General features: G+C 44.5%; 2 protein-coding genes, 1 long non-coding RNA gene and 1 pseudogene across 4 annotated transcripts in view; 3 read left to right on the top strand and 1 right to left on the bottom strand.

Moving 5' to 3' along the window:
* LOC147012000 (transmembrane prolyl 4-hydroxylase-like) overlaps nt 1-14863 on the bottom strand; it is a 79256-nt gene extending 64393 nt beyond the window's left edge. Inside the window, exon 1 of the mRNA XM_085858005.1 lies at nt 14845-14863. Within this exon, the coding sequence (XP_085714131.1) occupies nt 14845-14848 (4 nt within the window). The 5' untranslated portion in view covers nt 14849-14863. The remainder of the gene's footprint in view (nt 1-14844) is intronic.
* On the top strand, nt 3907-10132 carry LOC147012001 (uncharacterized; annotated as a pseudogene).
* Nucleotides 14864-17024: 2161 nt separating the features above from the next.
* LOC147011999 (uncharacterized) lies at nt 17025-18495 on the top strand. The gene is made up of 2 exons (XR_015051562.1): nt 17025-17490; nt 18253-18495. It is a non-coding gene; the product is annotated as an uncharacterized LOC147011999 (long non-coding RNA).
* A 3676-nt stretch (nt 18496-22171) lies between these two features.
* Nucleotides 22172-27022, top strand: part of LOC147011998 (uncharacterized) — a 28906-nt gene continuing 24055 nt past the window's right edge. The window contains exons 1-2 of one of the 2 annotated variants that reach the window (XM_085858003.1): nt 22172-22392; nt 26283-26334. In XM_085858003.1, the coding sequence (XP_085714129.1) occupies nt 22258-22392; nt 26283-26334 (187 nt within the window). In that variant the 5' untranslated portion in view covers nt 22172-22257. The remainder of the gene's footprint in view (nt 22393-26282; nt 26335-27022) is intronic. The other variant, XM_085858002.1, reaches the window with a different exon arrangement.

Below are 27022 nucleotides of genomic sequence, written 5' to 3'. Positions count from 1 at the left end.
AGCTGTCTTCATCAAGCTTTACCAGAGGATTCCAAAGGACAAAAGTGAGGCTGTCAATGCTTTTTGACTGTACATGTCAAAGGTCAAGGTGACAGTGATGCGATTTGCATGATTTTCATCATACCTGGCAAGCTACCGCCTGACACGTTCTTGTTTGTCTGTTTATTTGGCTGTCCGCTTGCCTACAGCCCAAACCACTCACCGATGATTCTGAAACTTTTGGAGGTTGGCGATACTGTCCCTCAGACAAGCGATCGATGGTCGACGGAGGTCAACATGGGCCAAAAGGTCAATCTCTGCCAAAGGTCAACAACTTAGGTGACATTTCTAAAAGTCTGAATTTCCACCACATTGACTTGAAATTTGAGGACTTGCATATTTGGTCATAGAATTCAACCACCAATTATTTTTAAGGTCAAACTTGTTTTATGGAATTTGCAAGTATCGTGCTATAAATGACATCCTCCTTATTTGTTTGATTGCTACACGATTTTTGCGCAGAGTTTTGAAGCAATCGTTCTGAATTTTTTCTGTGTGTAGGTGACCGGCCAAGTACAAGCATATGTATCGTTACGGTTCACGGAACCGTATGCATACAACATACAGTTGTCCTGAGTCAGTTATTCCATTAATACATGTGTAGTTAGATCCCTTCCTTGTGTTTTGTGGGAAGACAAGGGAGTGTGTTGCGATGGGATATTAGTTAGGATTAATAAATCATTTTTCCCCTTTTATTTTATTCCCTCCTTTTTCTGAGGTAAATTCATCTCACTTGCTAGCCCCGTTTCGCTGGCCACAGCGTGCCACCGTCTACCCGCTGTAACCGGAGTCTCGTTTTCTGAGGCAAAATCCCGACGTTCGTCGCTATGGAAGCCGCATCGTCATCCACCTTCCCAAACCCAGACGCGCGGTGTGTCCGGGCCAAACTAGCGTCTGGCCGAAATCCCGCCCAGAAAGGCAGACCACATGAAGGCCCGGTCCAATCGGGATGCTCGGATCGGACGATGACGTCGGTTTCGCCATGGCTCCTCCCTGAGCTCCGTGATCTATAAAGTACGGAGCAATCCTCAGAGTTGGGGCGAAGTTGGGGTGGATGGAAAGGAAGAAGTCGGTCGGAGTTGTTGGATGCGAAGGTATTGAGTTGAATGGGAAGGTTGTCGTTGCTGTGGGAGGCCGTTGGAAGGAGAAGTGCGAAAGGGAATTGAAGGAGTTGTTGCGAAGGTGTTCCGGCTGCTTGGCTCTGCTTACGTCTCACCTCGACGGCCAGCCTACTGGTCCCCACCGACACGACCTTGACCAAACCTCTTGTCTGGTCCTGCTACTGCTCAACTCTCGCAATTTTGGACTCCGCTCTCCTCCACTCAAGCTCCTGTTGCAGACACGATTACCACACGTGCGGCTGTGGACCGAACTGCACAGCTTTTGTCGGGTGCCGCACCACGGAGCATCCTTTCCCCCCGAAACGTTCAGGTTCCAAAACTATGACCTCAACTCCCCCCCCCTCCCTGGCTGCAAAAGTCCTTTGCCTTTCATTGGGGTTAATTTGTCGGAGTGTGTGTCTGAGTGTGTTGGCGCCTGTCCGTTAGATAAGCCTATATAAGATCTTCATTGTTGTGAATGTTATTGCTTTTATTAATCTCACGTCAAATCTTCACTGTGTCCGCTTTTGTAAGTTGCTTGTATAATTGTCGCACCCCACATCTCTCTCATCTTTCCCTGCATTACATCCCCAATAAACCTTTTGTTGTGCCACATGCTTTTCCTCGCTTTTTGTAAATAAATAATTGTTGTAGAAATGTTCCCAGCTCGCCTTTGTCTTTTCCCTCATTGGTCCAGCATGGTTCGAATCCAGGTTTAGCCGGGTCTTTATTCCCAACAATCCATTCCTTCTTGCCAGTACGTCCTTGGCAATGCCGATCAACCTGCTACAACCACGAGGTATGTGGTTGACCCGTTGGCCTCCTCCATCCATGGGGTTCCCTCGCTGAGAGCACCTGGTAAGCAGGATCAGCATCAACAAAACGAGTCACATGTCCATAGAGCTGCAGCTGACACACGGATAATACAGGTTAAAAAAAATTCATTCGAGTCTCTCTCAGCAACTGCTCGTTGGACACAATGTCTGACCAGCGATAGCCAAGGATTCTCTGAAGAGACCTTTTTTTGTATACCTTGTTGAGGCTCGTATGAGAGCTAACACAACGCACAGCAAGGAGGGGGCATGAGACAAGAGGGGCGGGAGTGGGAAGGACAAAACAGTGGGGGAACAGAGACATGGAGATCTGTGGAAGGGAGAGGGATGGGGTGGGGAACATGGGGAATACAAGATGGACATTACAGGGACTTTCAGGAAGGAAAGCAGGGAATTTGAAGGAGATGGGTTTGGGGTGGATTAACGGGGGTAGAAAAGATCGAGGATTTGGATGGGAAATGATAAGAGGTGATTGTGAACAGCTGTTTTGAAGGCCTGGACGGAAAAATGGGATTGAAGAGTGAGGGAGTTAATTCCAAAGGCGGGATAAAAGAGTAATAATGAAAGAGTGAAGGTGAGCGGCGATTCGTGATTTTGGTAGTTTTACCAGAAGCGGGTTGTTGGCGGACCTTGAGCGCCCTGCGGAAATATGGTGGGGACAAATCGCAAACAGAGCGGGGGGGAGGGGGGTGAGATCGGAGAGGAGACGGCAGATGACAGAAAGACCACCGACCTGCCGGTGGTGAGAGAGTGAGGAGCCCAAAGACTCAGCCTTATCGCGAGAGATGCCAATGATCCTAAATGCCTTGGTTTCCACAGCATGAAGCCGAGAAAGGTGGGAGACAGGAGCACAAGTCCAGACGGGAGAGCAGTACTCCATCAGGCTGCGGACAAAAGCTTTGTATGTGGTCAGGAGCTCACGCAGATGGCAGATGACTTTGTGTCGACTCATCCCAATGATCGTGAAATACCAAATGAGCAGAAATCAATCAAACTGATATGGCCACGACCTGACGGATGAGTCACTTCATGTGACTGTGCTCAGCATTGTATTCACTCCAGGCTTTCTTGGCCTTTCTGACGAGATCTCCTGGAGGATCAAACTTATAACCTGGGGTTTTACAGGAGTTCGTTTTGCATGTGAGGCCAGCAGGTGACCTCATTTGATAAGTACTCTTGGCAATCGATCCTGTTCTTGTGTCCTTGTAAGATACTTCCTCCTCGGCATCATTGTGAGGCAGGACATGTATGTGCTGTGTAAAGTTCTGGTGTTGAAGATATATAAAGAGATAATGTTTGAAGAGAACGATCGTTTATTCAGGCACCCGAATCATCATGGCGTGGTGCTCCCGCGACCGCATACCCATAATTCTCCGCTCCCCGGAACTCCCGCTTCCTATCCAAAAGCAAATGCAAACTAATGTGATACCATTACATCTCCGCAATGTGCCATTAGATCATTAGAACACTAATACAGTAATCCAAATCAGTTAACACCAGATATAACCAAAGTGTATAAATGCAAACATCAGATAAACAATGTCTATCAATCAAGACGGAAAAAAAAAAGTTGTTTTCACAGCTCAGCCAGACCTTGTATGGACAGTTGTCAGGTTCTATAAAGGAGGCAACATGTGACTAGAACTGGCAGAGCGCTGGGGAGATTGATGAACTATCTCTACTCTGGTAGTGAAAGTGATGTCACAGTCATGGTTCACAGTTTCAACATTAGACCTTGCAGATGGTTCACTGTTCCCACTCACTGTGGGTTCAGAAATCTTGTTTTGGCTAGTAGATTGATGGGGCACCGCAACACACATTGGAAGCTCCTGAATGTGAATTTGGTTGCTTCGGAGTGTTTGACCATTTGGTGATGCAAGCAAATATGACTGTGGCTCTTCACACATGGAGAGAATCATGGCTGACTCCCAACAATGACTGTTGTGGTTCTGAACGCGAACTCGTTGTCCAGGGTATAGAAAGGACATTTCGTATGCCCAAGCATGCCTATAATGCCTGGTGTTGGCTTAATGGTTAGGGTGGTAGGCTTGGGATCCTAGGATGCTGAGTTAAAATCCCCATTTACTGTTGAATTAATACCAGGTGGGGTTGACTCTGCCCGTCATTCTTCCGAGGTCAGCAAAATGAGTGCCAGCTTGTTGTTATCCTGTGTTGGAGTGGCGGCCCGTCTAGGATTGTGCCCAATGGCCAAGGAGATTGCTTAGGCAGCACAAACGCTCTGTACAGAGTGGGCCATGGGCCAGATATGGCCACAGTGCACCCCCCCCCCACCTCCCAGCAAACCTATGTTTTTCTGAATCCCCTGGATATACTGAACACCAATATGAATGTTAACATTGAAAATTTTGGGATGCACTACCTGTTTTGACCTTTTGAATAGGGGTACCCTAAAATTATACTTTTATCGATTTGCGTCGAATTAAATTTACAGATGGAATCAAAATGGCATGCAGAAGGTCCAAAATCATATCCAATATACATGTATGATGCATCAAATTGAAGATAATTGCATTCTGATCATCTGTATATGTCTAACAGTGTTGTACATTAAATCTAAATGAAATTACATACATTTGAATATATATTCCCTATCTTTCCAATTTACACAAAATCAATACTCCGTATTCCTCAATGAATATATTTGACATTATATGAATTTTATTGCAGGTACAGACTATTCAATGATAGTGAGAAACGGTTTTAATTACCTTTTATTTCTTGAAATATGAGACATACAGGAATGGTGTCGGTGTTGGATTGGGCCGTATCCTGAACGGAAAGCGAGTCGTCACAGTCGATATTTGTTTACATATTATTTAAGATTTACTTCCAAAACATTCATGTTGAATGTTCAACTGAAGACAACAGGATAGTTAAGATGTATTTTCTTTCTCATGGTATGACTACTGATAAGTTTTAATTAATGGTGATTAAGTTAATTAAGTTAGGTAATCAAGTTATATATTCCAGTCCAAATCAGAAATATTGTTACGAATTTGGGGATTCGATTGCACACAACATTCAGGTTCCTTTAGTCAGCTATGTGTCCGTGGGCCCGTCTAATAAGTAGGAACTGCTGTGAAGTGCAAGTGACTGTACATAATAAGTAGACGGTTGTAGTTCTTTTGTTGCTTGTATAATTGCATACGTGCTTTATTATAATAAATGTCCTTGTATGAATGTAAACCTGTTCATTGCGTCCATTCCCTCATTGAACTGCCCCATCTTGCACTCGGAATGTAGTTGGTTTTTAAATAGCCGGTAAAGTGATCGGGTCCAACGGGACTGCACGATAATACCCCGCTCGGTTATCCGAAAAGGAAGCGAGCTGCTTAAGCGGCTCATTTCCAAGCGGTCCCGTTGAGGTACATTCTCTCGGTAACCTACCCGCGCGAATAATTAGGGAAATTGAAGATTTGGCGATCGGACCCTGTAGCACGCGGGTAGAGTGTGGACAAGGTTGTGGTGTGGTTACAAACACACCCATGGCTGGTTTTCGGCGTTGATCCGGAAAGCCGCGACTGGATTGTCCGTTCGGTGGGCGAAGCGACCGCTATTGGTTAGCCGCGGTCGTTCACACGCCGACGGGCGGGAATTCTACAACAATATTTAAGAATGTGATACAACATTGCAATAATTAACACCAAATGAAAATATGAAGTTTCAAGTCCTGTTTCCTTCTATTTTCAGGTTCGTACTGGCTGTGCACAACATAGTCAACTGATGTCTGACCAGCAAGCAGCAGAAGGCAGCCAGGAGCGAGAAGACCCACCTGCCAAGCATCGGAAAGATGATAGTCATGGAGGCTCAAAGTCCCGGTTGGAGCCCGAATGCATTGTGCACATCCCTGGGTTACAATATGGCCCTATGGTGCTATTATCCACAACCAAGGATTCCACAGCCCGCCGAACAAGGTTGAAGGAGATCTGAGACAAGAGACTGGCGCAACCACATGGATCAGTCCAACGTATGACGAGTACCTGTGACTAATACCAGATTCCCTTACCGAGTGTCACGGATATCACAGAGAATGCTATCAACGATTTACCATGAACCTCAGTCGCCTCTCCACTCCTTCAGATCCATTTACTCCATCAGGCTCCAAGTCAAGTTGGAGGGATTCATCAGGGAACAAGGTACTGTTTTCATCTGATTGCATCTTCTGTAACTCAAAGGGGAGACGAAAGGTCAAGATCAAAGGGATACGCACCATTGAAGGCTTAAGCCAGTTTGAGTGTGACAGATGGCGAACAGTTCTCAAAGTAGCTGAAAACAAATGTGGCGAGAAATTACTTACACAGATAAGAGGTCATGATTTGTTTGCTGCAGAAGCGAAGTATCCCAAATCCTGCCGGGTTACCTACACACCGAATCCAGAGAAATGGAGGAGTACAAGCACAGAGGACAAGGAGAGACAAACAAACCTGGCACAAGCACACAGTCAGGCCTTTGCAGAAGTTCAGAAAGTCATAGAAAGAGATATCATTAGAGGCAAACATGATCAAACTGTCAGAGCTTTCCAGCATTTATATCGGCAGCCTACAGCATACGGATTTTGCCAATCCAAACTTCCATGGGGAAAACCTTAAAGCCAAGTTAGAGAAACATGAGAAGTACAAGGACTCAGTGGCATTCTGTAGATGACACCGCACAGGAAATTTCCAAACTTACATAGTCTACAATGCAGACAGTGGCCCAAGCGATGCGGTAAGATGTCCATATGAACTTGGTTCTCTTGATATGGTCCAATAATCTGGTAGATATCTGCATCGCATGATCCTTGACAGCTTCACTAAAGCAGAGGCCTTGAAATGGACTCCATCAGCCCAGGATATATGAAACACGACAGACATTATCCCATCACAACTGGAGAAATTTCTGAGTTACGTCATATTAGGCAGGCAAACTCCTCACACATCCAAAGCAAATCGATTTGTGAATTCGATAGGACAAGATATATGCCGCGCAGCAACCAAAAGCCAATGGAAACTTCCTTAGCACATGCCGATATGCATGACACTGCACCACTTGTTCAGGAGCGAGAAATTGATCACCCTCCTTAATCGAATGGGACACTCAGAAAGCTACTCGTTCTCGTTGGAACTGGAAACTGCCCTTGCTGAGGCTGTAGCAGAAACATCCAGTTTGTTAACAACACAAATCATTCGGTCTCCAAATGCGCCCTCCGTGTTCCATTCTGAATTCGACAACTTTGACCAGTTATTGAACAACCTCACGGGAATGGGCTCGATCCACACTGCACATGGCATTATGCTACAAAACACAGAAGGGAAAGCAGAGGATCATGGAGTACGCGTGGAAATTCCATCCAGTTCAAGGAAGGACAGCTCCAAGCAACGTTCTCCAAACCTTAGCACATCTGAAAGCCTTCCCGATTGTTATGTCACCCAGCGAAAGAGTCCTCAAATCCAAATACAACAAAGAACATGTCCTGGGAGTACCAACGCATTCGATGAAGCTTGTATGCAACACTTATTGTGGATCCTGATACGGATGAAGAGCAGCTTGTCTCAACAAGAGGTGCCAACATGGGCAGGCTTTGTCACCATGATTGGCCGAAGTCCTGAAAGTCTGATAACCATCGACTATTACCCTGTCATAGCGAGCCCGATCACAGACTACAAGACGGTAAAAGAGTGTCTCTGGAATGCTGAGGAAACTACCAATGAAGTCCAGCAACACTACGTAATCACCACTTTCGACTTTGGGGTATGCATGAAAGCATATCCCCTCATTTGGAACAACCAAGCTCGGTATGAGAAGCACACATCCTGATTGGTACCTTCCACCTCGCCTGTGCGTATATGAAAATGATAGGGAAGAAGATGAATGGTTCGGGCCTCTCCGACATCTTGCTGGAAGCAGGGTTGATATCTTCAGGTTCTCTTCAAGGAGTGCTCTCTGGTAAGCACTATGATAGAGCAATGTACTGTCATAAGATCTTATATTAGTGGAATGTCTTGAGAGACTTCTACTGTCACAGTACATTGTGAGCATCGGTGAAGACGGGGTATTAACGTCATTACCAGAGGAATCAAAGAAGATTCTGCAGGATGTGCAGAATTCTCCTTCGAAAGATTCCCTGGATACAGCCCAGTCTGATCCTGCAATACAGAATTACGTTGATGGCTGTCAGAAGTATCGAGAGAGCATGGAGTCCGGGCATCTAGGCAAGACTTGTCAACTATGGATATCGGACATGGACCATGTACGGTTAGTGATGTCTCTCATCCATGCAATTAAACACAACAACTTCCTCCTATACGTGCACTGCATGCAACAGATGACGAGCCTCTTCTTCAGTTTTGGGGGTCACAATCATGCCAGATATCTGACCTTCTCTACATTCCTTGCCAACATCGAGTTGTCGCATCCTGGCGCTACGGAGCTCTTGAAGAGAGGGGCTATTAGTGTTGCTCGATCATTCATTCCCGGTAATCGATGTGTGGTTGACAAAACCATGGAAGAAACTTTTATGCATCATGCCAAGTCCCATGGAGGAGCTGGTGGCAGTGCCACAGGTGTGTCAGGCCTCCTGACGAATTATGACGCATACCAATGCTGGGTTCGAACAACCCATGCTCGATCCCAGTATGTCAATACCACCCTGAGCATGGCCGACATGTTATCTGGAACGACAGCAGGAATCAAGCACCATGATCTTCGTCCATCAGAGATCCTGAAGGGAGAGAAGCTGGTGGAAAGACCACAAGAAGCAATTGAAAGCTTCATGAATCCTTTCGAGGTCGAAAGCAAAAATCAGCTAATGATCCTCTCGTCGGACACCACAGCATCTGAAGAAGTCCAGAAAGATGTCTTGAGAGCCGAGCAGGTAGGCAAAGATGCTAATGAAGCCTTCATTACCATATGTTTGGAAGCAGGACGGGACTTCTTCGAGCCAGTCAAGCGTCTCAACTTGAAAACTCTCGCTGATATGAACAAGAAGAGTAAAGTTACAACCACGAAGAACAAAGTTGTACAGTACCAACAACAGGGAAACGTCGCTTTCCAACTGTTCAGGAAATCACAAAACCAAGGCATACAACTGGACCTGAGAGAACTTCTCACCAACCCACTCACTCCTGAACCATACAGTATTGGCACTGCTGATGGTTTCATGGCCAAAATAGATAAATCAAAGTCCTTCACTTTCCTGACGAAAGACCAAGAGGATGCTGCCCATTCTCCCCAAACTCCGAATAATGAAACGCTTGTCATTTTCGATGGCAATGCCTGTTTCTACTTCCTAAAGGAGATACCAGGTAACTTCAGCCAGATATGCGAAAAAGTGTTCAACATCCTGCCGAAGTCAGGTGACGTTGCGTTTAGGACAGATTGCTACGTACCCAACTCTGTGAAGGCGATGGAACGACTGAGGAGAGGATCTGGGGACAAACTGATTCTAAAGGGGGAAAACACTAAAAAAACCTGCAGATTGGAAGTTCTTCTTGAGCAAAGATGAGAATGAGCAACAGTTCATTGAACTCCTCACTCGACTCTGGAGCCAAGACGCATATGCCAGCAAGTTACATGGGAGGAAGGTAACTGTGACTTGTGGTGGATCAGCATATCTCCTGACATCTGAAGACGGTCTGTCAACATGTAACAGAGAACTGAACACACTAAAATCCACTCAAGAAGAAACTGATTCTCGAATCATTCTGTATTGCGAGTATGCCAGGAGTCAAAAGTACAGCCACATCAGGGTGAAGAGTCCAGATAGTGATATATTTGTCATCCTCATGCACTCCGTCCGCTGCAACTATGACAGATGTGATGATCTTGTTTGACACAGGTACCGGAAACAAGAAGAGGCTTATCGATGTGATCGAAATTGCCCGTGGTTATTCCACACAGCATTCAACAGCAATAATGGCTCTTCATGTATTCAGTGGCTGTGACTCGACCAGCGCTTTCAAGGGTCTTGGCAAGGTGAAGCCACTGAAGACCCTTTCTAGGCTGCCCAAGTTTGTACCAGTTCTAACTAGATTAGGAGACACGTGGGAAGTACCCGACGACCTGATGGATGACCTGGACGAGTTCACCTGTGCATCATATGGAAGACCTCGTACTCGGAGCGTCGATGAGTTGCGGTTCATGAAAATGAATGAGCTGTAAGCGAAAGATGATGACCGTCTCTCCCGCTCGAGCACAGTTGACATGGGCACTCTCCCTCCATGCAAGAAGAGCCTGGAGCAACACATCCAGAGAGTCAACTTCCAACTTGGCATTTGGAAAAGAGCCCATGTTGCAAATCTTGAGATCCCCGAGCCAAATGATGGACATGGGTGGATTTTAGTTGAGGGGAAGCTGGAGCCTCTTTGGTACGAGGGAGGGGTCCTGCCACAGCAGTTAGCAGACATCGCTGAAGATTCAGCGAACATCAATGACTCGGACATTCTAGACGAATCGGACTATCTTAATGGAGACAGCCCAGAGTCTGACAATGAGTAGGATTAGTTGCAATTCACCTTAACGACAGGAACATTAATTTCTGTTGGAGTATACTTCTGTTTTGAACACATGTTGTATTTAAATACTTACCATGTTTGAGATTTGATCATGTTATTACAGCGCGTACGCTGTATACAATTGCACCGAGTTTGAAATGTCCCCGACGTCGTCTACCACGTCTCCGATGGGTCCGGTGTCCCCCCGTCTCTCCCCTCCCCCCCACCCACATGCCTCAAGACAGCGAATGACGGCCGTCCGGTAGATGCAGTGCATAACCTCGACGGAAATGGCGACAATTGACGGAAATACCCGAGTATTTCAATGGAAATTTGTGAAACTAATGTGTTATATATGTGAAAAACATTTAATTTATTGCTTGATGGAAAAAAAACGAAGAAACGCTCCCCTCATGTACGAACGAACGAACGAAAAGACGTCACTTCCGTCCACCATGGCATTTCGCGCCGAACGCAGAAAGCTAAGTTCTTCTTCTGCCATCATTCTCTTTAATATTAGCCATAAACAAGTGTTTCGTCATGCATTAGTAGTTGAAATTTACTTACAACAAGAACAAAAAAATAATCTCCTCAGATTCAACAAGAACGGAAAAAAAAAAACCGAAAACATCACGTGCAGGACAAGACCAATCGAGCTGAAGGAAACAATACTGTAACTGCACTGCTCCTGATTGGTCAAAGGACACCACGTGTGTTGTGTGGGCGGTGTTATGCACGAGGATTCCAGGCTAAGTTCTTCTTATGCCATAAACAAGTGTTTCGTCATGCATTAGTAGTTGAAATTTACTTACAATCATTCTTTTGCGGCCTCCTGCCTCGCTGTATCGAACGATTTCATTCCTTCTGTTATATATATAAAGGTGCTTATCACAATAATAACAAGATTTTTACATTTCAAATATTAAGTATGCTTTTCAATTGTTTTTCAACTGAAAAAGCATAAATTGCAAATTTTAACATTAGTGTACTCATTTGATTCACCACACGCACTGTATTGAAGGATTTCACTTGTTTAGTTCTGTGAATATTGTATTCAATATGATGCGGATATAATGCAAATTTAAAACACTATTTTATTCACTCTGAAATGTATCCTCTGCAGTCTGCATTGGCACTGTAAGTTGTAGATGTATGTTTGGAAATATGATGGATGAATATGGGAAGAAATATGAAGGATATGAAATAACGCACGTAAAATATTCTTGTATTATAGGAAACTGACATGATCTGGATTATGGAGATATAGACTGGAAATGTTGATGTACAATGAAATATCTTGTAGTTTGGTGATGCTGATGGTGGCCATCTTTGATTTTTTTGGTTGCTTTCAAACTGTACTATTAAATAATATTTTGTGTGGTATTATAACTAATTCTCTGTAATCATGGTAATAGTTTGTCAAGTAATGTTCCATAAAAGTGACCACAAATGTGTATTTCGTCAAAATGTGGTTGATTGAAAACATTATTCGTGTGAATACCCGTTTGATGCTTATTGTGTGATAACGTTGTATATTTTCATAATAGTTGCTTGATATTTTCGAAAAATAAAAGGTAATTAAAACTGTTTCTCACTATCATTGAATACCTGTCTGTACCTGCAATAAAATTCATATAATGTCAAATATATTCATTGAGGAATACGAAGTGTTGATTTTGTGTTTATTCGAAAGATAGGGAATATATATTCAAATGTATATAATTTCATTTAGATTTAATGTACAACACTGTTTGTAGACATATACAGATGATCAGAATGCAATTATCTTCAATTTTATGCATCATACATGTATATTGGATATGATTTGGACCTTCTGCATGCCATTTTGATTCCATCCGTAAATTGAATTCGACGCAAATCGATAAAAGTATAATTTTAGGGTACCCCTATTCAAAAGGTCAAAACAGGTAGTGCATCCCAAAATTTTCAATGTTAACATTTATATTCATGTTCAGTATATCCAGAAAAAAACATAGGTTTGCTGGGAGGTGGTGCACTGTGGCCATATCTGGCCCATGGCCTAGTATGGTCCCAATGGATGGATGGATGGAGCATGCCTATCGTGATCGAGCTTTTGTGAGTGGCGGCGCTTCTCCAGCTACTCATGGATGAGGTTGTCATCGTCATGCGTGCTGGAAATTCTGGTTGGTACGAGCGATTTGACTATTCTGCCCATTAGCAGTTGAGGAGGACTTGCCAAGAAAGCTCATGACGTCACACAGACGTTAGACCAGACACTCGATAGCTTTGTCAACTCCAGGCCCATCAGTGTGTGCGTCAATCCTTGCGAGTGGAATGGAAGTGAAACATTGTATTTTTAAAATTGATCGTACTTTCCATCAAATATGGGTTTTGTTCACATTAAAACGGGTCTGCGGGTTTTCACAAACAAAACGGGTTAAACTCTTGAAATCCGAGTCACTTGCCAAGTGTTGTGGGCCGGGCGTCGGCGACGAGCGCGACGGCTAGGTGGAGCAGTCGAGTCGGCTCCACCGAACACCCGGAATTTAGATCGTACCCTCGGATAACTCCGAAGGTACGGGTCCCTTCCAGGACCATGAATCGTCAATAAATCAACCGTGTGGGCACAGGGTTATTTGCCAAACTTCAAAATACCTAGAGGCCCATGTGGCGAGCTACCGAGGGATTCACACCCTCGACGGGGCTCGAACGGGACGAGTCGTTACAGTGCTCAACCCGTGCGTAACTCGAGTGGATGGTTAAGGCCCAGTCACACCTTGACGTTTTAGCCAGCAATGGCAACATATCAAAATGTATGTGAAACGCTGGCTGACGCTGAACTTTTTATGTTTTTTTTTTAAACATTCGGATGTATTCATAACGAGTTGGTCGCATGCATAACATATTAGTAACAGACACAGAACGTTTTGTTGTCTTATAGATAACTTATACCAACGAATTCTTAGCCTGTTGTTGGCATTCACAACCTATTCCCAACGATAGTCTAACTTATGCATAGCGCGCTGCATGTATGGCCGACGATCACGTGGCGTAGCCTATTAAAAGGCTGCCGCACAATGATTCAAATCATAACCGCCGGAGAAATGGAAGTGTCAACATCGCAGTCACACCTTGGCGATCTTGCCAGCGTATGCCGACCTCTGAAAAATGCGTCTAAAACGCTGGCGCACGTCGAATACGGTATGGGTAAGTTTGGTATACGTGAATAGAACGCTAAAGTACGCTATCATACGTCGTAGTAAGTGGAGTACGTCTTGTAGTTTTAAATGTGTTAAACATTTTACGACGTACTTGCCGTATGCCTCACACGTTCTGCATGCGATGGAAATAAGTTGTACGCACGATATGCGATGGTTGGCACACGTCGACAAAAGATACTTGTAAGTTACTCATAAGTCGAAACACGTCAATGTAATGGTTAGCGTCAGTGTTTCCAGACTCCCTGGTTCTTTTTTATTTTTTTCTTCGGTATGACGGTGATGTTGACACTTCGATTTCTAGTGTGGTTATAATATAATAATTAATAGGCTGCCGCTCAATGACTTAAATCATAACCACACTAGAAATCGAAGTGTCAACATCACCGTCATACCGAAGAAAAGAAAATTAAAAAAATAAATAAAAAAAACCAGGGAGTCTGGAACACTGACGCTTACCATTACATTGACGTGTTTCAACTTATGAGTACCTTACAAGTAACGTGTGTCAACGATCGCGTAACGTGCCTACAACACGTTACTCATAGGTTAGAAATAAGTTTCGGGTATGCTAAACATTACCTCGACGTGTTTCGACTTATGATTAACTTACAATTAACGTGTGTCAACGATCGCATAACGTGCCTACAACTTATGGCCAGCGTTGCGGAACTTGTGAGTCATACGCTGGCATAAGTCGTAAAACTTCAAGCGTGCTACAATTTGAGGACAACCGCAAAGTACAACGATGAAAGCCAGCGTACTACGACGTATGGCAGTGTTTTTCAGCGTGCTCTCAACGTTTCCAAAACTTACCCATAACGTATTCGACGTGTGCCAGCGTTTTAGACAATTTTTTTTAAAAATCGGCATAAGCTGGCTAAAACGTCAAGGTGTGACTGGGCCTTTACCGAGGTCCCGTCGGTCCAAATGTACATCTACAGCAGCAACGGCCTTTTTAATCACCCAACACGTACCGTGCTGAACCAATGAAGGAAAGGACGAGGATGAGCTGAAACATTCAACAGGGGATATTTATTTACAATAGGCGGGGAAGGAACACATAAAGGGCAGAGTTGAACCGACTATAAAGGAATTAAATCATGTACAGCAAAAGCACTTAACCAGTTGCTACTTAAGGACGGGCCCACAGACAGACATACACCAAAAATAAACGGACCCATAATGGTCTTTATTCGGCTCTCCAGGCGCGGAGGATAGTTCGGCTGGGAGTCAGGAGGGCTGGCTACCTGGCCACGAGCGCGCGGCTGGAGGTCCACCCGCTCCCGGAGCTCCGGTCACCAGAAGATGGACGCGAGGCGAGGCGAGGCGAGGCGAGGCGAGGCGAGGCGAGGCGAGGCGAGGCGAGGCGAGGCGAGGCGAGGCGAGGCGAGGCGAGGCGAGGCGGGGCGGGGCGAGGCGGGGCGGGGCGGGGCGAGGCGGGGCGGGGCGGGGCGGGGCGAGGCGGGGCGAGGCGGGGCGGGGCGGGGCGGGGCGGGGCGGGGCGAGGCGAGGCGAGGCGAGGCGAGGCGAGGCGAGGCGAGGCGAGGCGAGGCGAGAACAGACGGGGCGCAAATTATATTTGTTCTCTGTTCCTTCGTCGTCCTTCTCGGGCGAGCCCCGCTCATGCGTGGCCGGCTCTCATTGGGCGACCGCGTGTCGAGGCTCCGCCTTCTTGCAAAGGACCGCCCCGGCTCTTATCCGCTCGTCGCCCATTGGCCGCAAAATGGCGCATTCTCTCATTTGGCGCCAGGCCAGAACGAAACGCTTCATGAGCGCGCGAACCACGGACTTCTTATAATAACCTGGACCAGCAACGGCCTCTGTCGACTGAAGTCGCCATGTTGCGTTGCCAATCCGAATTTACAGATTGAATATATTAATCTGTGCCGAATTTCTCGCTGGAAACAACATTTTTTGTCCAGCTTAATAAGAAGAACAGGATTTTCATTTCACTAACAACAGTCTCCACCGCCCATTATCACTACCAGGCTAATATAAGCTCTGCAGCACGAATCAATAAGGTGAGTGAGTACGAGGTGTCACAATTCTCATGAATGATTATCATATCATATGATCCGATGATAATCAGTGTAATGTGTATCGCTAACCCCCTATGGCCTATATATATATATATATATATATATATATATATATATATATATATATATATATATATATATATATATATATATATATATTAATACTGAAGGACCAATTTTGTGCTCCTCCGAGCGGTCGCGTCACGTTTTTCTCGGTACTGTGACCTGGACTGAAAGAAACTTCGTACCTGTAAGAGTGCATCGCACATCGTGGCAATAGTCAACTTTCAACTCTGAAGCAGAATAAACACTTTTCGTTTTACATTCGTTTACATTGCGACGTGTGACGTCACCGCTGAGAGGCGTCAGCACGTCATGACATCATCGGTCATTCGCTGACGCCATCACGTCTGTCGTCGACAGACCGTTACCGCTGAGAGGTGTAATTCAACTCCTCAAAAATAGCGTCTGCAATGTAAAACCCTCTTCTGCACATGCTGACTACCTCAGAATGTGAATTTCACACAAAAATGTAACAAGAAACATTGTATCTATATATTAATACTGAAGGACCAATTTTGTGCTCCTCCGAGCGGTCGCGTCACGTTTTTCTCGGTACTGTGACCTGGACTGGAAGAAACTTCGTACCTGAAAGAGTGCATCGCACATAGTGACAATAGTCAACCTTCAACTCTGAAGCAGAATAAACACTTTTCGTTGAGGCGGGGGATGAAGAAACGGGGGCAGGGAGTGAAGAGGCGGGGGTGGGGGATGAAGAGGTGGGGGGCAGGGAGTGAAGAGGTGGGGGCAGGGAGTGAAGAGGCAGGGGGCAAGGTAAGTAAATTTTTGGGCGGGGGTAAGCAAATTGAAAGCGGGAGATGGGGGAAATGGGGCGGGGGATGAGTCGGCGGGGGCTGGGGTGAATTAGGCGGGGTTGAGTGTGAGGGGGTGGACAGGGGCGGAGGCCCAGGGGCAAGTGGGGCGGGGAATCAAGAGACGGGGGACGGGGAGTGAAGAGGCGGCGGCGGGGCTGGGTAATTAAATTTTTGGGCGGGGGTAAGCAAATTGAAGGCGGGGGGTGGGAGGCGGGGGGGAATGCGGCAGGGGCAGGGGATGAGTAGGAGGGGGCAAGCACGCCCTGTCCAGTCCATGTCCCTCGAGTGTGGGTGAGCTGGTGAGGGTGGTTGAATGAACGGAATCCGTCTGTTACGGGGCTTCGGCTACTTTGTATTATTATAGGCCATAAGGCGGCAGCTTTCAGCTACCCCCTATAATAATAGGCCTTATGGCCTATAATTAATAATATATTGACCAATCATGAAAACATTGAACAGACATTGGACAACCTTAATAAACATGATCTATAATCTACACACTAATGAGACTGGTTTAATATACATTGACCTATAGAAGATGACGATCAACTATTATAATCGCAGTAGGTTGAAACATAAGATTTGTCGAAACCTAGGAGAAACACTTCAATGCAAATGGTTAGTAAACTATTGATGTGCAAATAGGATCAGTTTGCTGAATTTTTTTCCTGATGGGTTTATCTTTCAATCCAGTATTCATGGTTCGAACAACATGGTGGAGACGAATCTTTGTATCGCACTCACAAATGTGCTGTATGAGAGAAAATACATGATTACAGTCTGCCTCCGTCTCAAACATGTGATCACTAAGCGAGTCAAATGCACTCGATCCTACTTCTGCCAACAGAGAATCCTACTTCTTCTTTTACTTCTCGATCCTACTTCTTCTGCAGAGATTGCAGATTTCAGGTAACTATCACGAGGAATCTTGCCATTTGTCGCCACTAGCATTCTCTTAATACATTTCTCAGTGGCTTCACATACTTGAACAACGCTTGATGATGGAACGGTAAGGCCACCCCTTGTTTTAACAGCAATCAGCTGACAGGTAGGTAAATTGACATCATCATTCTGCATGTGAGCCAGCAAGCAATCTTGACATTTGAGTGTCCGCTTAATCATCCTAACCACATATCCTGCAATATTGGTTACAACTGACTCCAGGAACACAGAAAGTTTGTTAAATGGTGGAATATCAGCATAATCGTGGTGACTCGTCATTGGCTGGCGGAGCTGCAAGTTGTAGCATCTGGCTATGAGCATATCCTGCGTCTTATCTGGGACAGCCCTCTTAGTGATATTTTTGAATTACGCAGCTGTGAGGATGTGTGTTGCGTCCTGGGCTGAATAGTTCCCCTTGTTGGCTTTGATATCATGCCGCAACAGAAGACGCTTGTACGCTGCGATAAACTGTCTGGCTGTTGGATTGTTATTGCCACCACATGCGAGACGGACGGCTCCAAAGAACAACTCGATGTGGTCCTGGCTGAGCTTATATGTAAGCAAATACTTTAAAGATGAATTTTGGGGCTGGACGTATGTCAGATAGAGGTTTTTAACGCTTACGATACAAGTCAGCATCCCAATAAATGCTGTTTTAAGTCTTGTCTTTATCATGAGTTGACCAGAAGTATTAGTCAAGGTCGTGAGATAATTACTTGTCTTGTCCAGGAATGGCAAGAAAGCTGCCTCGCGAGCAGGATGCATCGGTGCCTTGTTGTTGCGTGCCAAAGGGTTCCTGGAGTTCAACAGATCGAACAGTTGATCCAGTGTGCGGATGAAGATGCAAGTTCCCTCACTCTCTTGAAATTCAGCTAGTTTCAACTCTTCGCGGCAGAACTCAATTGCATCCGCGACACTTGAACTCAGCGTTTGAGCAGCCGTATTCACTTTCATTATATTTGTCTTCCATTCGATATGTTTCCGACTAAGTTTGTTTGCCAACCGCAGTCCTTCCTGTTTCTGCAGTTCATACAAGTTTTCTATATATTTCCAGGAGATGACCCTCTGAGAACTGTCTCTCATCGTCTTCAGTGTGCCGAGGCAATTCCTTGCAAGCTTTAACATATGACACGCGTCGAGGAATGCCCAAACGAGCTTGTGAGGATCTGCTGGGTGAGGGAACGACAAATTCATATTATCCGGGTTGATACTTGCACCCAACTCTTTCAACATTGTCAAATGCGCTGAAGGCCCGTCACAGGTACAAGCGAGATGACATTAACTCCAATTTTGTGTAGCTTAAGTAAACACTGAGACACAACATTGGCCTGTTCTTTACCAGTCAAACCATTGATGAAGAAATGGGCGACTGGAACTTTCCAATGATCATTCACCGCGACCAACATAATTACTAAAGCGTTTTTAGCAAGTGGCGCGGTGTCGTCCAGGTTACCTGATCCAATGTCCACATATCCTAGCACCTTGTCACCAGACATCTCTACTGATTCCATCAGTGACATTTCGTCCAACATCAGGGAACATAGCGTACTCCTATCCTCTTTAAATCTCGCCTCCAATGCGTCAAATACTACCTGGTTGAATCCCGGTGATCCGTCTATGGCACTGTACCAGGTTCGGATCGTTGAAGGACTAGGTAGAGCGAGATCGAATACCTTGCGTACATAGTCGTAGGCCTTCGCAGAATAGAAATTTAGCGTGAGGGCGAATGACTTGATCACAGTATCGTATTCTTGCCTGGATTTCTTTCCGCTCGCCTGATTCTTTAATATTCGACTCATAACCGCCAGTGGTACCCCAGAAAATGTCATTCAGTATCTCGACACAATTTTCCGAAACCATCCCTTTTTTTTTTAGTTCTTCAACGACGGAGCTTAATTTCTCTATCTTTTTCTTCAATCTTCGCGTTTTCTGCTGCGTAACCTTCAGTTTTTTCCTCAGGTTCTCAATGGTCTCGGTTGCCGTACCCAGCTTCCGTTTCATTATACTGGGACTCGGATCGGCGCAGTACGTGTGGTCTGCTGAAGTCGACGACCTTGGTGGTGAATCTGACGCAGCTGTGAATTTTGGCTCTGGGGCCAGGTGTCTGTCAACCGGTGGTTTCCGATGTATTGGTTTCTGTGTAGAAAATAACATAATTGATATCGGATCGAAATTTCGAATTAACTGGTGAACAGAAAACTGATAATTCACAGAAATTTTAGTGGTAAATTCAATACAGTGCGAACCGCTTGATAGAATCACAATAGGTGCACTCTGATTCAGGATTCCATTTATTTTAATTGCATATACAGGATGTCCATGAAGTTTGAAAATTTGTGCTAAATTTGATTTCCATGGGAATTTATTCATTTTATAAACATTTTGAATGTGGATGAATTTATAAAATTAATGTGTTGGAATTAATTTTTTGGGCACAAATACAAAACGACCTGCATCGTCTGACACAGTCAGAATCGTACAGAAATTCATAGAAAAATCCTGGCAGCAAAGGAGGTCGTTTTTCCGGGTATTCGCACCCAAAATCAATTCAAAAACTTTTATAGATTTAAAACAATTTAATATGTGTCAAATAAATATTTGTATCAAATAAAAATATATAATATTTGTATCAAATAAATATGTATTTTTTTTTAGTGGAGACCATTGTAATAAATCGTGTATACCATCCTTCTGGAGATGAGGTGGAAATTTGAAGACGCTTGGTATGACGCCTTGTTTAAGCCGTTTCGTCTGGCCTGTACTGTCAAAGTCAAAGTTCAGGAAGTGTTCACTACAAAGTAATGTCACACCGGGCGTTGGTGTAAAGTGTTCCCTTCTCTGCGCCTGGCACCATTGTCTGCACAACTTTTCATCCTTAGGGAATCTGGAGAAAAAAGATCCGAATGACGTTTTCGATTATTGGCATTTGAAGGGATGGAAGGATAGGTACTACAATTGGCGTCAGTGGAGGTAGATTTCTGATATCAAGATAGATACGACCCCCTAACCCTAAGGCGCGTAGGAAGCAAAATTATTTTGGGGGTAACATCGGGTTAGGTGGACCGCGGAGCCAGGACCCTCGGAATAGGGGGGGCCTGTGCCCCCAAATGGACAAATATTGTGAGCTACCCACCCAACTATTTACGCAGCCACGGCGGTCGATGGGGGGAATGAATCTCCGGAAAAAAAATTGAATTCCAGACGCCTGGAAAACTCATTCCTGGCGTATTCCTGGATAATATCGTTTTTTTACATTTTCTTTCAAATTATCGACTGTACTTTGCCATCATTTAGATTGTTATACTGGCATTTAGTGTTTAAATTGTAACTTCTTAAAATAATACTCTAAGAATAGATTGACGATTGAAAGAGAAAAAAAAGCATCAATAATCGCATTCTTACCGATGAAAGGTGCATGTGGAGCTCTTCCCAGACTTATTATTGCATCCGAACGCCACGCACTGTGGCATTTTTACGTTTACCAGTTCAAAATACTGGCAAAATAGTTAAAACTCTTAATACAGCTACAGGTTTTTTGAATTGCGCGCGACTAGCGAGTGGCAACGCAACATGGCCGCTGAGCCATTTCCGGTGACTTCAGTTCTCACTGCTGCGAGTAGATGGCATTGTTGGTCCAGGTTATTATAAGAAGTCCGTGACTCGAACAGCGCGGACAATTCCTCCAGCAGTGTTGTTGTTGTTATCGTTGACGTAAATGTAAAAATCCTATCTATAAAATAACTTCGCAGCGCATGTACACTTAATTACCCACTAAACAAGGGAAAGGGAGCTATCTATCCACATTTACTTATCAAAATAACTGAGCTGTGGGGACCTGAATGTTGAATGCAGTAAGCTTCCAGATTCGTAACAGTATAGTATGTATCCAGTCTCCCTTGGGAGACAAAATTCTTCTTCGCCCTTCGGTGAGTTCCAAGACATCCACCCGCAACATCAAGGACGGTGGTCTTGAAGGCACTCCACAACTCTTCAGGACCCCCCAAAGCACCCAGACCCCCCCAAATCCCCACTCAGCTTGTTCGCAAACTCCTCAGCTACCCTCTCATCCTTGAGCTTGCCAACATCCAGCCTTGGCTGGGATGGCACCATTCTCCTGGATTTTATCTGCAACTTCAGAGTTGCTACAAGCCGGTGGTCTGTATTGAGGAACTGAGCACTCCGGTAGACCCTGCAGTTCTGGATCATCCTCCAGCGATCATCAACGAGGACATGGTCAATCTCCTTTGCCAAACCGCCAGCGTTGGAATACCAAGTCCAGCGATGAGCTTGTGGGCGCTGAAACCATGAACCGGCCGTTGGATTTGGACATATTTGCTATCAAAACGTGTTTGGTGTCAAACATCACTTAATATTGGCTTGCGGTAAGCAAGCCGCTTGCTAACGGAACACACCCCCAGGGCCCAGGCTCGACTTTTCCAGTGCACAAGAGAGATGGGACCTGTTGCTTTGATCTACCAGATATTTTTTGGCAGTTGAACCATAATTATCACCCTCGACTCTGCAAACTGGTTTTAAAATTCGTTAAAGAAACCGCTCAAACTCAATATAAAGTTTGCAGAAACTTGTCGGCTCCTGCCGAAGAGCGTGAGCGCTTTACGAGTGGCATATCTAGAGTCGTGCGGCTGTTACAATGCCAGTTCACCGAAAATTAAGAAGAAGAAGAGGTAAAGGAAGTTAAAAAACAGAAGACCGACAAGACACGTTTCCCCCGCAATGGTTGCATTCGGTTCGTTGTTGATCACGGGAACCAGCCGCGGCATCGGTTTTGAGATGGTTCGGCAGTTCCTCGCGTTGCCTCGTCCTCCGCGCCACGTGATCGCCGCGTGCAGAGCCCCGAGTTCCGCGCAGGTTCGTTTGAACCTTTCACCGCGATGAGCGTTCAGCGGAATGCAAACATTTACAAGCTTGTCAAGTGTATTCCCCCCCTCCCCCTCCTTGAACATCACACTCTATAACTACTATTACTTCTTCCTCCTATTCCTCTTCCTCGTCTTCCCCCTCTTCTTCCCCCTCTTCTTCCCCCTCTTCTTCCCCCTCTTCTTCCCCCTCTTCTTCCCCCTCTTCTTCTTCCTCTTCTTTTTCTTCTTCTTCCTCTTCTTCTTCCTCTTCTTCCTCTCGCTAGATGTGTTTACCGGTGAACCTTCACCCCTGTTTATTTATCTATGTGTGTGTGAGCAGGATATCTCACAAAGTTATGGAAGGATTCGGCCGAAACACGGTGGACAGGTTGAGTGTGTGACGAGGACCAAATGATTACATTTTGGCGAAGATCTGGATCCTATAATTATTTAATTTATTCTTCACCAGTGGAGAGATACTACTACACTATAAACTCCACAAGGCTGCCCAATTCACGTTTTGTATCCACTGATCGGTCGGATCTGGATTCGGACCTGAACCAAAATCAAATCCGCTTGTTCTCGTCACTTCCCCAATTGATCCACCTAGATTTGTCAGAACTCATCCACAACTTTTTGAGATATCATGCTCTACATCCAGACTAAGTTACATTCAATCGTTTTTTGACCCCATCTCTCGATTGGTGAATAATCATTTAAACAAGTGGTGCCAGGCACAACAAATCCCGCCCATTTAAGGCATAAAGTTATTTTGGGGATCAAATTTAAATTTGATACATCCTTAACCTGAATGTTGATTATAAGGAATATTTTAGTCTGAGTTTGAAGTCAATTAAACCATTTTTGACGAAGTTATGAGCGAAAAACGATTTTGACCTTTTAGTGACCTGACCTTGACCTTTGACCTAATTGGACCAAAAAGTTAATGGGGTCGTCCGAGGTTCATTACCCACCTGTGGATACAATTTGAGAGTGTTTGAGCCAGCCGTTTTCCCGTAAAGTTGTATTTTCGTAACCATGTTTTAGTTTTAATGGAAAATTAGTAATTTTGACCGATGACCATGACCCCCAAAACTTCGGACTCTACCGATCTTCACAAATATGCATTTTTCACTATAGGAATGGGTAGGCTTATAAGTGACAAATAGAATAAGGTTCACTATAAGCTTAGTTTGAAGTAAATCAGATCATTTTTGACAAAGTTATGAGCAAAAAACGATTTTGATCTTTTCGTGACCTTGACCATGACCTTTGATCCAATTGGACCCAAAAGTTAATGGGGTCATCCAAGGTTCATTGCCCACCTGTGGATTAAATTTGATAGTGTTTGCTAAAGCCGTTTTGCCGTAAAGTTGCTAACAGACAGACAAACAAACAAACAAACAGACAAACAAACCGGACGATTACAATATCCCACTCCCTCCCTCAGGGGGACGGGATAACAAGTTTTTAAAATCTCTAATCCTGATCCTGATCTTCACCAAAATCGAATCAGTTCGTCCTTGTCACACACCTGTCCACCAAGTTTCGTCCAAATCCGTCCACAACCTTTTTACACCCTGGGGTCTTCCACCCAAGGGGGGGTCTAAGCACCGCTTGCGTTCTCTTTTCTTGTGTACAGTTCATTTGAACGTCTATTTATCCATTATTCGTAAACAGAATTCGATGGAAATTGACAGGCATATACTAGACACATCTGCACAGGCATTAACTGAGTCCAAAGTGCGATTGCGGCCCTTCGGGCCGAGAAACGGCCCATTTTGGCCAATTTTCTTAAAATTGTTATTTCTCGGTTATTAATGAACAGAACTGAACGAAATTTGACAGGTATATTCTAGAGACCATTCCCCAGGCAATAACTGCGCCCAAAGTGCGATTCGGCCCTTTCAGCCCATTTTCTTAAAATTGTTATTAATTTTTTTTTAATGCGCTGGGCTATACCCAATGTAAAATTAAGTCGCAAATGATGATATGAAACTAGCCTCACTCTTATGAGGTGTTCTGGTTTCTTTTTCTGATGCGATGAAAATCTTACCAAATTTCAAAGCTATCCGTCGTCCGTACTATTGCTCACCGGAGAGTTGTACGAATGAACTCCCACGGGGTATGTTCGCAATTCAAACTTGTTGATGTATCGATGACTTGGCTGTCCAACTTAAACTTGGATCTGTGCGCTGTAATTTGTCATATGCAAGAATAGAACAGTGTGATTAGGGTGGTGGCTTGTTAGGGTTACGGTGACCATGGTTAGGGTGATGGCTTGGGATCCTAGGGTCCTCAGTTCAATTCCCATTGGCTGCTGAATTAACACCAGGGGTTGACTCAGCCTGTCATCCTTCTGAGGTTGGTGAAATGAGTACCAGTGTAGCAGCCAAAAGGCTGCACAGGAAGGGAAGTGGTATCGACGGATTGATTAAATCTGGTATTGCTGTGGCACATGCATGATAGGCTGAATGGCCTCCTACTGTGCATAATTTCCTTGTAATCCTTGTAATCGTTGCGATACAAAGCGTAAACTGTTCAGTCTGGCAGAGGTATGCGCCCTACCCAATGCCGTTTAAGTTAGCTCCGCCACCGAAGGTGAAGGAGGTTACGTTTTCACCCCTTTTTGTCTGTTTGTCTGTTTGTGTGCAGGATATCTCGAAAGGTTTTGGACGGATTCGGACGAAATTTGGTGGGCAGGTTCGGTGTGTGACACGGACGAACTGATTCGATTTTGGTGAAGATCCAGATCCGGATCTGAGGACTAGAATTTTTAAAGTGATTCTTCACCATTGAGAGATAGGGCTAAAAATGATGTAGTACTGTATGGCATGATATTTCAAAAATGTATTTGGCCCGATATGTTCTCGTGGATCAGGCATTGCGTGGCGGAGGTATGAGCTCCACCGAGTGTCCTTCTTGTTTGCAATCGTATCAATGTGTAGATCTTTCAAACATCGTGCTCACCCGATCATTTTTCCATTCCTGTGTTTGTTTGATTTAAAAAAAAAATGAGGAACCTGTTATCTATATATTTGTACTGACTGGCGGATACGTCCAGTCTGCGGTAGAATAAAATTCTGCCATTCTGTTTCCATAATAATTAAGCTTATATGGTCTCCATTACCCCGTTCCTGTTTACATTGTAGCATCAACAGCTACAATGTAAACATCAACAGTTTACATTGTAGCATCAACAATGTTCCGAATGACTTAACTCCTGTGGAGACGTTCCGAATTAATGCCTCACACCGCATGTGTGGGTCATGAGGAGAAACACGAGAACCTTAGCCCTTTTAAAACCAACGGGTTTATTCCTGAACCTTAAATGAGGGAAGATTGACCGGCTGAGGGATACGACGGCGGGTAGTGGTGCGGAAGAAAGGGGGACACGAATCGATAATAAATAATTGTGTACAATGAAAATAAAATGAATTTAAAGAAACTAAGGTGCCTCACTCCAGGGTTTATACACAATTTCCTGAACCATAATCCCTCACTAATTATTACCACACGTCACCCCCTGTATGGTGCACATTCAAACAAGACATTCCTTCAGCTAACGTGTCTCGACTTATTAAATCAAGATTGGCGAACCACCTGTACACGGTCCCTGCTACTCTATACATTCCTCTATGCTCTATGGTAATGTCTAACCCCCCCCAACCCCCCTCCTCTCCCAACAAACGTAACAATATTCATGTCTATGCTTTGTGAGAAAAAAGAACAACTTTGAATTGAGCTTTAACACATAGGTTTGATATTAAGGTCATTTTTGCTTTTGTGTGCAATGAAGTGCTGTATTCCTCAAACATGGTATTATTGCAGATTATAAACATTCTCATATTGAGGCGATTTTATTTCTCTCCCTGATGATATGTTGCTTCTGGTGTTCAGAATCTGCAGAACCTGGCATCTTCACATAGCAATCTGAAAATCGTACAGCTCGGTGAGATATATTTTAATTTTTTGGTTCATGGTGTTAAAACATCACTTTGATGTGCTCTACTCTCCTGAATTACTATTGTTCATCCCTCAAAGCAATAACCGGTAGATCTTGTGAAAAGGACGATTTTGCTGTATAAAAGTTTAAATGCAACTTTTGTCTTCGATGCAGTCTATGAATGATCTTTGCAGCACAGGTCCGCCATCCCTCCAGTCCCCTTCCCACTTCGTCATGACCTTTACAGTGTATGTTTGAGTGGTACAGGAGTTCACACTTCACAGTCACTATTTCAGTTAAAGAGGTGCTATTTGGATATATACTGCACAGTATATGTATCTTGTCACTATATAAAGCTCATTCTATTCACTGACTCACTCACTCACTTACTGACTGATATTAAAGATTGGTACCTTCCGGGTGACATAGAAAAGCTGTAATTTCGCGTGCTGATGGACATCAAAGTTGATACACCAGGAAAAGTCACAGAACCGTCAGAAAGCATCCGTAAATGAAAATATTAAGAAATGAAAATAATAATAATAGTAATGATTAAATGAAAAATCAAATGCAGGTGAGCGACCCGAGACAATGGGGAAGCACGGCTCGTTATTGCTTACAATGTGTAAGCATACCCCACTAATATCTCTATATATCTATCATCTCTTTATCTAAAGCTCTTTGTAAGCACTCA

The sequence above is a fragment of the Eptatretus burgeri genome, chromosome 15 (genome assembly GCF_056783735.1).
Source record: "Eptatretus burgeri isolate ZD-2024b chromosome 15, Ebu_testis_v1, whole genome shotgun sequence".
Taxonomy (NCBI): domain Eukaryota; kingdom Metazoa; phylum Chordata; class Myxini; order Myxiniformes; family Myxinidae; genus Eptatretus; species Eptatretus burgeri.
This window is presented reverse-complemented; position numbering and strand designations above follow the sequence as displayed.